This window comes from Drosophila grimshawi, unplaced genomic scaffold, assembly GCF_018153295.1.
Source record: "Drosophila grimshawi isolate 15287-2541.00 unplaced genomic scaffold, ASM1815329v1 contig_848, whole genome shotgun sequence".
Lineage (NCBI taxonomy): Eukaryota > Metazoa > Arthropoda > Insecta > Diptera > Drosophilidae > Drosophila > Drosophila grimshawi.
This window is the reverse complement of record NW_025063692.1, coordinates 10,974,285-10,988,536: the sequence shown is the minus strand read 5'-3', so window position 1 is coordinate 10,988,536 and position 14,252 is coordinate 10,974,285. Positions and strand designations below refer to the sequence as shown.

Genomic DNA, 14,252 nt, shown 5'->3' with positions numbered 1-14,252 from the left:
ATATTCAATTGTAAATATATATGTAAGTATGTATGTATGTACATAGCAAAGTAGCAAAAACAAAAAAAAAATATATATATATATGAGTACATATATATATATGGAAAAAATGAATAGATTATGTTATATAAGAAAAAGAGCGCCTGGTTTTTGAAAACGTTTAAATCACAGTTATGTTGTGTGTGTGTTTTTGTGTGTGAGTGTTGTTGTTGCCATCGTTGTAGTCCTACTGCTTGTGTCGATTATGATGATGCAACATAACAATCTCATCGCCGCTCTCATCGGCTTCATCCAGTTCTGGTTCTATTTCAAAATCCTGTTCCTCATCCTCATCATCGGTGTGGAGGATACGCTCCAGATGCTCCTCATCAAAGTACGGCTGAATGGTCATTCCACCTGTGAAATGTGTTATAAGATTGGGTAAATGGCTCAAGTATGTTGGCGAAGAAAACCAATAAATAAAATCGCACTCACGTTTAATGGGGGAACGAAACAGTTCGGTTTCGCCATCGTCGCCGGCATCGTCGTCCAGACCGAACTGCTCCTTGCTCTTCTGTGGTAGCAGCGAGAAATTGTAGTAGGGCATCTTACCGCGATGTCGGCGATAGAACCAGAATTGGGCGCACAATACACAAATGACCACGCCCACAATGATCAGCACGCTGGCGACAATGATGAAGATGAAACGAGGCAGGCCAAAAACGTGCGCATTGAACTTGAGATGGAACACAACGTTCTCGGTGGGCTGGCCAGCTTGGGGCAGGCGCAGATCGCGTGTCGCCTCAAAATGACGCGGCGCCTCCACCTTCAAAGTGATGGCACCCAAAGGCACTGCCGCCAAGCGGTATTCTCCCATGCTGTTGGTAAAGTTGCGCAAGTGTGTCAAACCCGGCGGCTGAATGACAGAGATTTTGGCATTGCGTATGGGATGATTGCTATTGTCCAGAACAATGCCTGCATTTAGAGTCAAACAATTAGTAAAGATAGAAAATTTGTATAAATGTATATGATGTACCCCACCTGTAATGCTGGTGGTGCTTCCGCTGCCACTTGATGCCTTGCCAGTCAGTTCGGTCACCTCGCCCTTAATCAGTGTGAAGCTGTGCAGCTTGATGACACCGAGATCGTTGATGATGCCATGCTGGACGTGCGTCTTGATTATCTGCGACTCGTGGTTGGGTGCACTCACCTCCAACCCATAGAGGCCCTTCGGCAGCATCAATTGGAAGCGTGCCGCATTCCTCGTCACATTGTAGACCGAGGAATGTTCCAGCATCTTAACGAATGCCTCACGCAATGGCTGACCCTTGTCGTTCTGCACCAGTCCACTGATGCCCGTCTGGACGAGACCGAAGAAATTCTTGATCTTCTCCATGTTGGTGCGCCACACGGAGGCAATGTGTGCGTTCCCTGGCATGCGGCAGCACGACAATCCCAACGTATACATCGGTATTTTGTACATTTTATGGAGCAGGTTTGTCAGTCGTTCCGTTGTCTCGCTATGCAGCTGCCGAGTCGCCGAGCTGCTGCACTGCAGCGGCGAATAGTTGAACTCCGTTTGCCGTATGCTGTGCGCGAATTTCTCTAATATCGAATCACCTCGTGGGTAGCTAAGATCGGAACTGCCCGCCGAGAAGGTCAGCATTAAATCGAAACGTTCGTTCTGTAGGAACTGCAGCAACAAATCTCTCGTGGTCTCCGTCTCCGGGCTGAGTAAGCGCTCGGCCAGCTCATCCGGCATCATCGGATCACAGATCGAGTTGCTATGGAAACGAATTTAGCATGTGGTTTATTTTTTGAGAAATTCATGAGTTTTGGGAATGATTCGAACATACTTGGCATTGTACATGGTGAAGATATCGTTAAATTTCTCCATGTGCGGCAGAAAGTAGATAACACTTCGCCGAAGCAACTGCACCACGGATACATCCTGCAGTTTATGGCCCTCGATCAGATGACGCACCAGATTCAACATTATCTCCCGCCCCAATGGCGCAGTTGTGTCGAACATCGAACTAATCACCAGCAGCTTATACTTGTGCTCCTCCGGTTCGCCAATCTATGGAGAGAATGAAAAGAAGGATACATGATGAAGGTATACAGATTAGATAGATTAAATGAAAGAAGTCGCAAGTCGGAAGTGAGGTATTCAAAATAGTAGATGAAATTTAGTAAATAATCCATGTTTACTCACATTGGAGGTAAGCTTGAGGTAATTGAAGTGCTGACTGAACTCGTTGTCCGCATAACCAAAACTGGCGATTTGGGCATTCTGAGTCTCCAGTTCGGCGAACCGCTGGCGCACCTCGGCATTTGTGTGATATCTGGTATTGACCACATTCTCGATGATGCGAAAATCATTGGCAGAGGCCCAATGCTGGGGATCATCGCGCATCAGGGTGACTGGGTTTCGCTTGCCAAATGGCTCCGCATCGGGAACCTCGACCTCCACCCGCAATGGTGCAAAGCCATCGGCCAAGACGGTAAGATTGTGGCGTCCAGGCAGCGCCAGTTTATAATAGTCGCCGAATGTGCCACTAAACGTTGTATGATTGCCGCCATCCAATCCGATAGCGGCGCCCGCTATCGGTGTGCCAATCGAGCTGCGAACGAAGCCATAGATGCCATGATGCACCTGCTCGATGAGCTGCAGCATTGGCTCGCGATTGTCACGCCAATAGTCAGGCAGCTCCTTGGCCATTGGATACTTGTCGCAGCCCATTTCAATGGTCAGCTCCATGCAGCCGGCACGTACATAATTCCAATCCTGCATGCCACCCGTCACACTATACCACTGGGCGCCATTCGTAATGCCATCGACGAAATGCTCGTTCTGGAATAGGGGACACGGCTTGCCCTGATGCATAGTGGGATGGGCGCGTGAATAGGTCAGTGCCAAATGGCGGAACAGTTCATTGTCCTCGGTGGGATTCAGTTTGCGTCCACTGATGCTGGCATCTCGCAGACGCGAATACGGATCATTAAAGTCATTCTCGTTGTCATCGAATGGATAATTGGCCACCAGGGAGCCGCCGTGCAGATTCGCCGATAGCACAAATGGCAATGAGAGCGTCCAGTTCATGACGGCAGCCACCTCCGGTTCGGTAACCTTATTGAACTTATCCGTGCCATATTGATCCGGAAAATTTCGATTCAAATCAACCAGATGGGCATTGGGGCGACCCAGACCACTGGTCCGATCACCCTCCCGGGATACCTCATAACCATCCGGATTCATGCTGTAGAGCATATGGATCCGAGTACCATTTACCAGCCGTGTGATGCGCTCATCGTTGCCATAACGCTCCAGCATATATTTGGTGAGCAGGAGCAGCATCTCCTTGCCAACGACCTCATTGCCATGCATATTGGCCACATACTTGAACTCCGGCACACCCGGCACATGTGCACCTGGTGTGGTCGATATCTCCAGCACCCACAAATCCCTGCCCTCCACGCTCTTCCCAATGCTGTAGAGGTTTGTCAATGTCGGGTAACTGGCACGCATATTCCTCAGATAACTAAAACAAGAAATGAATGAATTATATGAATGCTCCAGTCTAAACATAGATAGAGAAAAAGATCTCGACCAGGATGTACTTCACTCAAGTACGAAACGTGAGTCGAGAATATATGTTTGAATCTAAATGTATTCTAATTATAAAGAATACATTCTTGATGGTTACTTTAACTCACCTCTCCATTGCGGCATAATTGTGATGCTCGAATTTGGTGGGTGTTAAAAAGCCATCGTAATCCTCCTTTAGCTTCTCGGGCGGCTCAGCGCGCTCCACTTTCTGTTTGCGAAAGTTGCCTGCACAAGAGAAAATAGTTCTTATATGTTAAATACAACCTTGGGAAAACCAAAAAAGAAACCGAAAATAAAATGGGCGAAGTAGCGGATCAATAAGCAAAGCCAAAACCAAAATAAAAATGAAGCGATAAAACTTATTGATGAAGGCAACCAGGATTTAAGCAAAAAACCATACAAAATAAATATAAAAAATAGGTAAAAGAAAATAATAAATCTAGAAAAAATCAAAGCCAATTAAATGTATATCTCGACATGCTTAAGAGTAACAATTTGAGCCAGGCGCCGCAGCAATGAATTAATTAAAATGGGTTTGCTTTCAATGAATATTTATTTTATTTGATTTTATATATTTATTTAAACGAGAGAGAGAGCAGAAATAAATTTGTACTTAGTTTGAGATAAAACGTTAGACCGAGTTCACAAGCAAATCAGACACAAGCCCTGAGTTATAATTGTCTTGTTCATACACATATTATTTAAAACTTAATTTATATTAAAATATCTTTTTTGTTCCATATAAACATAACTTCAACTTCAGTGATAAAGCAATATTAATTGAATATATTGTAAATATATGTATACAGTCTATACAGTGAAGGCTTGAACATTTAAAAGAGCTTCAAATTTGCATTTCTGATCGAAATTTAATATTAATATTTTTTTTAGCGACAATACATATATATATATTTTTTTATATTTAATTTAAACCCTTTAGAAAAGAATTTTTAATAATTGTTTAATTGAAATCATTGGAGCATAGAAAATATGACTCAAATAGGACGCGTTCCTGCTGGCCAGCGTCCACCGTACATCAAATATGGTACATATCGTAAGGGAATTGACATCAATTACGAAATATATATATATATATATATATAATACTATATTCGCAGGATCACTAAAAAACGGATAACAAACACCAGGTTTTTGTGTATTAACTATATTTTTGAGAAAGTGAATTGGGTTTATTATAAACATGAATGCTCTTCAATAAAAATAAAACGCACTACACAAAAATAATAACTTTTATTTTGCAAAGTTAGCAAAGATAATTTTCTTTTTTTTGTTTTGATTCAGTTTTTCTCTATGCCATTATTAATTATATTTGTGTTCATGTTTATTACTATTTTGTTCGATTTTGTGCTTTTGTCATTATTTGTCATTCTTTATAATTATATTTATATATGTATTATTTGTTAACAATGTTTCAGACGTTCGTTCTTGGACACGCTGGCGGGAAACAAAAAAATGTTTAACAATCTTCAGTTACCATATGGTACATATATATATATATATATAGATATATGTATATATATATATTTATATATATGTGTGTCTATTTATATATATGTATATAGATATATGGTTATATATAGTAGTTTGTTAGTTTATATAGTTGCGATTATATATAATTTTTACACATGGTTTTTGCCGTCATCTAAGTAAGCCGCTAAATATATCTATGCATATGTATATAAAGTTGAGATAAAGCCAGAGAGAGAGGGAGATATCCAGAGAGGGAGAAGGATGGAGAGAGAGAGAGAGGAGAGAAGGGGACGCGTGTGCGTGTTTAGGTCATTGAAGGCTCGTGAAGTAGAACACTCCTTTGAGATACCTAGTTGTAAGTATGTACAAATTAAATTTGATTCTTTCTCCATCAATCAATATTCAATTTGAGGGGGTGTCAGACCATGTCGGAGACATAGAGATAATTAGAGTGAGAGAGTGATTAACTTAAAATGCTGCTGGCAGTCGAGCAAAGTGCATGTTCTACAAAATGAGTGGATGAGTTAATAATTAAAACTAACAATGCATAAGAAAACGAAATGTACAATAAACAAAACCACAAAATAACAAATGTGTGTATGCAATGTATGAGTATGAGGGAGAGAGCATGAGTGAGAGCATGAAGTCAAAAACAGAATAAATTGATGAAAAATATACAATCAAAATATATATGTAAAAATGAAAATAGCAAAAGTGTGCTGCGTGTGTTGAAGTGTTAGAATATGTAGGCGTAAGATGCATTTGGCGTGGCACAAGATGTGTTAGTTGCGGAGAGCTAAACTATGCTTCAACTTGTTTTGTTGACAATAAAACCGATGGGTGGTGGTGGTGCTGGTGGTGGTTGCAGTGGTTGCATTGGTTGCATTGCTTGCAGTGGTTGCAGTGGTTGTAATGCGCCCGTTTAATGCCTAAAAAAGTATGGATTGTAATAACTGCTAATACCATCAAAATTGCTTTCGACGGGCGATAGTTTGAAGTCGACTCGCATCGCCTCCGCATTCTCATTGGTTACATGCAACTCCAGCGGGGCGTTCGATTGGTAACTAAAAACCGTACAAAGAGAGATAGTTATTTAGTTTGATTGGTCTTGTGCTATTTGTGTATTAATCTCGCAGTGCTCTGCGTCTCACCCAAAGGCCGCCGCAGTAACGCTGTAAATGCCGGGCGTGAGCAGGCGCCAGTACTCGCCACGCTTTGAGGTGCGTATGGGCTTATCCTCCAGTCCGGAGACAATGATGGTTGCATCCGGTATCGGATAGCCGCTGGCATCCTGCACCAGACCCTTGATGCCAATGTGCGCCTGCTTGAGCAACTGCATCAGCGGCCGCTTATTGCGCGCCCATTCGTCTGGCAAGCTGCTCGCTGGCGGATATTTGCAGCAGGACAATTCGATGGTCAGCTCGAAGCAATTGCTGAATGCATAATTAAAATCTTGCATGCCACCCGACAGCTCATACCAGTTGGCCCCGTTGGTAATGCCGCCAGCGAAGGTGTCATTGCAATTGTTGCCACGTCGCATTATCGGATGATTGTCGGAATATGTGTGTGCCAGCTGCTTGAAGACGAGATCGTCCGGCGTAAGACTCTCCTCGCAGCAATCGTTGTGGGATCTGCAATCAACATTAATGATCAGGATTTGACTCGATTAGAACCTAGCCAGCGGTAAGTATATAAAAATCAAGCAAAACTACAAAATGTTTCCAAAGTATTTCATAAAAAGACAAAGTAGCAACAAAATATGAAAAAGATTAATTATTTTTTTTCTTTTTTAATTCTAAAAATGCTACTTATTACAAATATAACAAATATCTGCATGAACATTTCCATATCCATCTGAACAAATAAATTTCATGGAATACATTCATGAATAACTCAATAAAATTTTCAAATTAAGGCATTTTCATAGACCAAAGAAAGTGAGGTTGCAAGTGTGTGTTGGTGTTGCACAAATTGAAAGTACTTACACTGAATTATCATAGGGATAGCTGGCAACGACGGCGCCGCCATGAAAATTGGCCGAGAGCACAAACGGCTTACTCACAATCCATTCGGCGAGGGCTGCCGTTTCCGGTTGACGCGACTGCGCGCGCAGCTGATTCACATGCTGCTGCTCGAGGCGGTCCGGAAAGTCGCGATTTAGGTCGATGCCAGCCGCATTGCCGCGTCCCACATAATGTGGCAGCGATTCGCAGTTGCCCTCCTGCAGCAGAGAGAGAGAGAGAGAGAAAGAGAGACAGAGTTAATTTGAGGGTTGCCACATTATATTTCAATGATTACGTGAATTATTACTGTCGAGCAATTTAGCATTCAGACAGCGCCCGCGGTTTAAAGAGTTTACCAAATATGTCTTTAATATGACAGTCAGGTAATCACCTGTTGTGTTGCAACAGCTTATGGATTATCAACACAATATGCTCATAGATAGACATGGGCAAAATACAGCAGAAGAGTGAGGCAGGGAGCAGTCGCAGTATGGCGCGAGTGAAATCAGGTTACAACAATTACAGCAAGTTCTACTCCAATGCGAATCAAACTGGATCAGCTTACAATCAGTGGACATATGCCAAAAGTCAACTGTTATTAAAATGATGGGGGAGAGACAGAGAGAGAGAATTGGCGCAGCTCTGTTGCATAAATAAACAGTTTAATTACATGTGCTCATACAGAATAAATCCACAGACGCACACACACACATGCACATGCGTGTGTGTTTAGTCACAATGGTCGATCACGTAAAGTGGCGCTCTCAAAAGCAAAAGCAAAACAAAAAATTCCCTGCTCAGGCGGTGTCAGGGGAAATTCCATTACATTCACACATTGCGAAGCTGTTAATCGCTGCTGACATTCTGCAGAGTCGAGATTTCAGTTGCAAAACAATATGTTGTTTTTTTTTTTAGTTGGTCAAACTGCAATGCATTTTTAAAAGTTGGTGGGATTTCGTTTAAGTCTGCACTCAAAATGCGAAATGATTATGGGAATACTGCGCAGCTGGTTAATGAATCCTGAGCTTGATCAAAATTAACTGCTCGACTTGTTTAAATATGGCAGTCTGCTGAAGCAAAAATATAATTAAACATTCAATGGATGCGTGTAATGAGTTTTTGGATTATTGCAAATGTTAGAAGAGAGAATGAAGAATATCAATGGGCACAGTGTGCTTCGCTAATTGAGTGGAAGGCAATTCGATTGAAAATACTAAATGAACAGAATGAATATCGAAAGCGTAATCACAGAACTTACACATACATATAAACTTCAGTTACGCCTGTGTGTGTGTGTGTGTTTACTAGAGCTCAACGGGTAATAAAAAAAAAAACAAGCAAAAAAGCAACAAGCTTTGCAATATGTCAACAACAATCAGGCGCGCCCGTGGGGAAAGAGGGAGATAGTGATGGAGATAGGGAGAGAGTGAACGAGAGTGCAAGTGTGGAGAGAGAGAGAAAGAGAGGGAGAGGCAATTGTGCCTAACGCAATCAGAACGCAAGTGCGCAGCAGCAGGCATCGAAAATTCTGTAAACGCAGTCTGAAATTGCAAAGCATATCGATTTTTCTACCAAAAAAAAAAAAACAAACAAAAAAAACACCAACTAAAACCAAAATAACACAAACACTCAACGCAAACAGGTGACGGACGAAGAGACGGACGCTTGGATGGATGGACATACCTGTGACAGAGCATACCCATCGGGATTCATGGTGGGCATTAGATAAATGTCGGTGGCATTGACAAGCTGGCCCACTTCGAAGCTGCGCTCATAATTGCCCAGCAGATATTGGGCCAAATAGACGAGCAGCTGTCGGCCGACAGTCTCATCGCCATGCATGTTGGCAACGTATTTGACGGGCGGCGTCAACAGCGGACGTTCGCGCGTGTTGCGCGTTATTTGCAGTGCCAACAGATTGCGACCGTTCAGCGAGCGGCCGAGCGTATGCACCCGCGCCTGTTCCGGATACGCTTTGGCCAGTCGGGCGAACAGATCCTCCAGCTGCTCCTGGCTGGTGTAGTGCGGCTGCTGCAGGAAGCTTTCATCCTCCTTGATGATATAGCCATTGACGGCGACAATTAGCGACAGTGGCACGACCAGACAACAAAGCGTCCATATTCCATGCATTTTGGATCGCTACTGATGGTTGGTTGGTTAACCGTTAACCTGGATGGTTGTCGCTGTTAGTTATCACTGGCGTGCAAATTGATGCGAGATGCGAGCTTAGGCTTTGAGGGCCGCGTGCCTCAGCGTTCGTTTGTTGGCGTTGTGCAGCAGGCACCAGAGCTCCCCACTTGCTGCGCTGCGCTTCGGTTCGGTTCGGTTCAGCTTCAAAATATGTACTGTTTGAAAATTTGTTTCGTTGATTGGCCTTAAGCGCGTGCTGCCCGCCCGCTGTCCCGAATGCTGCTGTCGGCGTCGCTGCTGCCGTCGCCGCTCTTGAGAGCGACGACGTGCGTTTATTGTGGGGAAATTACACATCCGAGAGAGACAGTGTGCGTGTGAGAGAGAGAGAGAGAGAGAGCGAACGAGTGATATCGCTCATGCTTTTGCTTTGGCTTCGTCAGTCACGACTTTTTTTTTGTATATTTTTATTATGATTATTTGTTATAATTTTAGCTCAAATACAAATTAATAGTTATCAATTTGGTTTAATTTCGTTTATCTTTATTGTTGGCATTACACATTATTCGCAACAATATGTTTCTGTTATCGCCCAGTCGGCGTGCGGTGTGCGGTGCGAGGGCGGCATTGCCAGATGCAAATCACGCGCCTGCGCAAGCCAGTCAAGGAGAGCGCGCCACCACTGCACATAGCCAGCAGAAGATAGCCGCTGAGAGTACGCAAGCCAGCAGCGCTGCGCTGCGCTCTGTTTGAAGCGTCGTTAATGCCCACGCACGCGTCACAAATGTCAGCACTTGCAAAAAGGACACACAAACATTTATATAAAAATCGATACGTTGTACATACGTCTAGTGACGTCACAGCGACGTAATGCGTGGGCCGCACACAAAAACACACAAGGCAGAGATAGAGAGAGCGAGTGGGAGAGAGAGAGAGTGTGGGAGAGGGAGCTGGAAAGAGCGGGCTTTGCGTTCTTATCAAGTGCACTGCTGTTGCTTTGAATCGACACGTCGAAAACGTCGCAGCTGTTTGTGTTTTCCAGCAGTAATAATGCCAAAGTTTATCGTTATCAATTTTACACGGCGAAATCAACTTGCTGACCCAAAATGTCAGCTTTTCAGCTCATAACGAGATGAGTTCGAGCTGTCATTAGCTGGAAATCAATGGTCGTTCTAATAGTAAACCAATTTGCGCAAAATTCATATTTCTGTGTTAATGTTTGCCTTCTACTCAAGCAATTCTTTTGGTCGCAGCACAATTCAAATATCAACACAGATACCATGCCCCATTGTGCTAAACTCTTAACTCTTGACCTACATTTCTATGTACATAAGTCATTTACGTCATTTACGATCAGAAAATCAGTTAATAGGAAACCAGCAAAGATACTATATGGATTTGTATATGTGCACATATGGTATTTTAATAAATACTTTATAGATGATTTCCAATTGTCATGTTAGATATGCATTATAAGCTCCAAAATATTATCAAGATTAGCTCTAGAAAATAGCAGGAATTATTGTTAAATGTAGGTTAACAGTTGAATTATATTTTTCTACGCATTCTTGGACACTTGAAGAAATAAAACCGGTTCATGATTTGTTTTTTATGTTTAATTAGTCAGAAACAGTTATCGAGATATCGTCATCAGCATTGACGTATATATGTATGTATGGATATATATACATATGTACTAGCGGCGCTGCTGTTGCCACCTAAACCAGTTTCGCATAAATGCATACACATACATACATATATACATATGTATCAGTTTATGTGTAGTACATGTAATTATCGATACTTGCAACACGTCATGACGTCAGCGGCAACGAGATTACCACACACCCAATATGAAGTAATATTGAAGCCTTTATAGACGCGGCTGTCATAAAACTGCCAAGACAACAAATCGTTATGGCCAATTTGTGTAGGCACAGCGCACTGGCGCTAATCTAATCAGGCAGCCATTGAAAGGTCATGACGCCAACCGAAACACTTCCCTCTCTTCAAGCGAAAGTCGGGGGAGCAGAGAATGCTCCGGCGAGCATAAGGTTTAAGACCGTAATCCAATTCGATATTGCGATAAGATATGGCAGCTGCGATTGAAAGCCACTAGCGAAGCCTTAATGGCCCCGCTATTAGTGGTCCATAAATAAAACACTTCTATTATAAGTATAAAAAAGTATGATATGAACTGCAAACAGAAGCTGAAATACTCTAATAAAGTTCAACAATTCTCTCTACTTAAACTTGTAGTTGTTTTGTTAGATAACGATATGAATATAGTATTTAATTGATATACATGTGTAAGAGCGGATAAGTTGTCCGTACACATTAACACATTTACCACTCAATCAATTAATCAGTCAGTCAATCAATCAGTCCAAAGAAAGCTACTTGATATGGTAATCACCAAAGCGTAACACATTTCATGACAATATCAAAACAAAATCAGTCAAGCATAGGGTAAGCATAAAACACAAACAGCCACAAAGACCAAAATGCGATATGGCCGAGAGGCGACAATGTTTGGGTGTGCTGTGTTCTGGGATCAGCCGAGTAACGAACATAGAGTATGGCAACATATGTCAAGGATGAGATGAGTCTGTGAGTGGCAATAACATAGATCATACATATTTGATTATAAATTTGAACGATGCCAAGTGAATTCGACTGGAACTTTATTATTATGCAGTGTTTGGTTTGGTTTTGGATTACGTTTAATGCGTTGTTATTGATATTGGGTGTACGAGTGAGTGAAACTGTATGATGAAAGTAAATTGCGAATGGATTAAGTGTCTCGTTGTGTTACGTACGTGTTAAACAAGACAGAAACACAATCTGTGCAACGTTCAACATAACGAATCATATTCCAGTTCGTGCCCTGGCATTTTATCCATAGCTTGATATTGGTGATAGTATTTCCAATCATTCACACGAAATTTAAATTTGAATTCAGAGCTAATTCATGAATTGCAAACGACGCTGGCAACTTAATTGCTTACTGAAATCTAGTCGGACAACTCTGGTCCATTAAATCACTTGCAACAATTAAAAAAAATCAGACTTTTCTGAATGAATTGCAATTGGAATCGTCAGTCGAAGTCAACAACCAATCGCATTGAACGTATATTGAGAGAGAACATTGTTTCATTAGAAATATGTAAATTTTAGATTCGAATTAAATGCAAATAAGAATTAAGCCCGAAGCCCGTTCTTGCTGTCATAACAATAAAACTGTGACCAAGTAGTTAGTTGAGGCAATGATTTCGCAACTTTATCTCAATATTTTCAAGGAGCCAATTTTGATTTCAAAGTGTTTGGAAAACGTATTAAAGAGTACTTCTCGTAATTGTTGCTTATCAAAATGAAGAGCTCTCAAGTGGATCACTCGGAGATCACTTGATTCATAAATATGTACAATAATATGTACATAAGCACTTAGCTGTGTGGTGATCTTTAGATGTTAATTAGTTGATCGTGTTGCGCTGACCTAAAACAAGTTACACAAAAAAAAACTGCGCGAAATATTTATTTAGTTCAGCTGTTAACTCATTTTACCACTGATCTCTCCACGCAGCTACGAATGCCGCCAGTTGGTTTTCAGTGTGATTTCCGAGTCGGTTGTGAAAGGGAATCAGAAGGTGACGACTCCTCAAAACGCTCACAATATGATTGAGGAGAAGACAACAGAAGCAACAACAACAACAACAACAACAATGACAGCAGCACAGCCGTCCACAGTGGATTCATAAGATTCAGACAACAACAGAGTGAGAAAAATGAATTTCTCTCACACACACACAGACACAGACACACAGAGCACAAATATGAAATCATTTATTTAAAAAAGGGGGAAAGTTTTCTACAGCGATTCTAATTCGATAGCAATTCTCATTCGATCTAGTCCAACCAGAGATGGGAGTGTTTCAGCTCATTGGAGTAACAAAACTATATCTAAATATATATATATGACTGATATGCTGACTCACCTTTGCGGCGGCAAATCCATCCGGATTGCAGCTGGGCAAAAAATGTATTTCCGTTGTATTTAACAGTTTCTGCACCTCCGGATTCGCCTCATAGCTGCTGGCCAAATACTCAGCCATATAGAGTACTATTTGTCGGCCCAACGTCTCGTCGCCTTGTATGTTAGCCACCAATTTGACCATGGGACGCAGGAGATCACCATCGTTCCCGCTGATGCCATGACTGCCATCGCTTGTGGGCGTTGGCGTGGCCGTGGGCGCATTTAGAGCGAGGGCGTGCAGCGGACGACCCTGTATGGTGCGGCCTATGGTATAGGTTTGGGCGAGCGTCGGATAATCCCTGGCAAGACTCTGGAAGAGTTCGCCGATCTCCTCATTATTCTGATAATGTGCATTATCCAGAAAGCTCTCCGCTTCAGCGACAACTTCGACGTGGGCGGTAGCGGGGCGGGATGTGGATATGGGTGTGGAAGTGGGACTGGGAGTGGGAGTGGCTGCAGTAAGGCACATAAATGCAACAGCAAATACGTAAGCAGAGACGTACATTTTGCGACGCGACACGTAAGCAACGTAAATAACGTAAGAACGAATAAAAGAAAGGCGGATGCGCAGGCGCGCGCGCCGTGTGTGTGAGCGAGATCGCAAGCACTTGTTGCACTACTCGATAATTGCAATGTGGACACTTTTTCCCCGATTCCGATACGCAAAAGCAACAACACCAAATGGCAATTTCCGATGGCAATTTCGTGTTATTTAAACAGGTGATGCGAAATTCAGCAATGTTGTTATCTCGTTTTATTCTTCCTATTTTATTTTTTTGTTGTTATTTGAGTGATTTCTTTTGCACTGGCTTGATGATGACGTGCACCCGAGAGCCGCTCTTAACTTACCCGTAAGAGGCTCACACTGCACACACACACTCACACACACGCGGGTACACTGCACTAATTAATATCACTAGCTGGCAAATTATCGGAAAGGACACCAAGTTAAATGCAACTGAATCAAATAAAAACACAACCTTTACGATATGTATAAAGCCAAAGTGCG

At 42.3% G+C, this 14,252-nt stretch overlaps 1 protein-coding gene across 2 annotated transcripts; it reads right to left on the bottom strand.

Annotated features, from left to right (window-relative positions):
• Positions 1 to 147: 147 nt before the first annotated feature.
• Positions 148 to 14,203, bottom strand: LOC6565846 (carboxypeptidase D). 2 transcript variants are annotated; one of them, XM_032738587.2, is made up of 10 exons: positions 13,206 to 14,203; positions 7,066 to 7,301; positions 6,232 to 6,711; positions 6,044 to 6,144; positions 3,697 to 3,814; positions 2,195 to 3,521; positions 1,836 to 2,059; positions 1,021 to 1,763; positions 475 to 954; positions 148 to 396 (listed from the first exon to the last, which is right to left on the bottom strand). In XM_032738587.2, the coding sequence occupies exons 1-10, from the start codon at positions 13,746 to 13,748 to the stop codon at positions 227 to 229; spliced, it is 4,422 nt and encodes a 1,473-aa protein (XP_032594478.1). In that variant the 5' UTR covers positions 13,749 to 14,203; the 3' UTR covers positions 148 to 226. The 2 variants fall into 2 exon arrangements, with proteins under 2 accessions (XP_032594478.1, XP_001992489.1); XM_001992453.2 differs by lacking the exon at positions 13,206 to 14,203 and adding an exon at positions 8,767 to 9,724.
• Positions 14,204 to 14,252: the final 49 nt, after the last annotated feature.

Excerpts from the sequence above, each read along its gene's own strand:
- LOC6565846 (XM_032738587.2), bottom strand. The coding sequence starts at position 13,748 with ATGTACGTCTCTGCTTACGTATTTGCTGTTGCATTTATGTGCCTTACT. Across the intron at positions 6,145-6,231 it reads GTTACTGCGGCGGCCTTTGG|TTACCAATCGAACGCCCCGC; the intron begins GTGAGACGCAGA and ends TACGGTTTTTAG. Across the intron at positions 3,815-6,043 it reads CGTCGAAAGCAATTTTGATG|GCAACTTTCGCAAACAGAAA; the intron begins GTATTAGCAGTT and ends TCTCTTGTGCAG.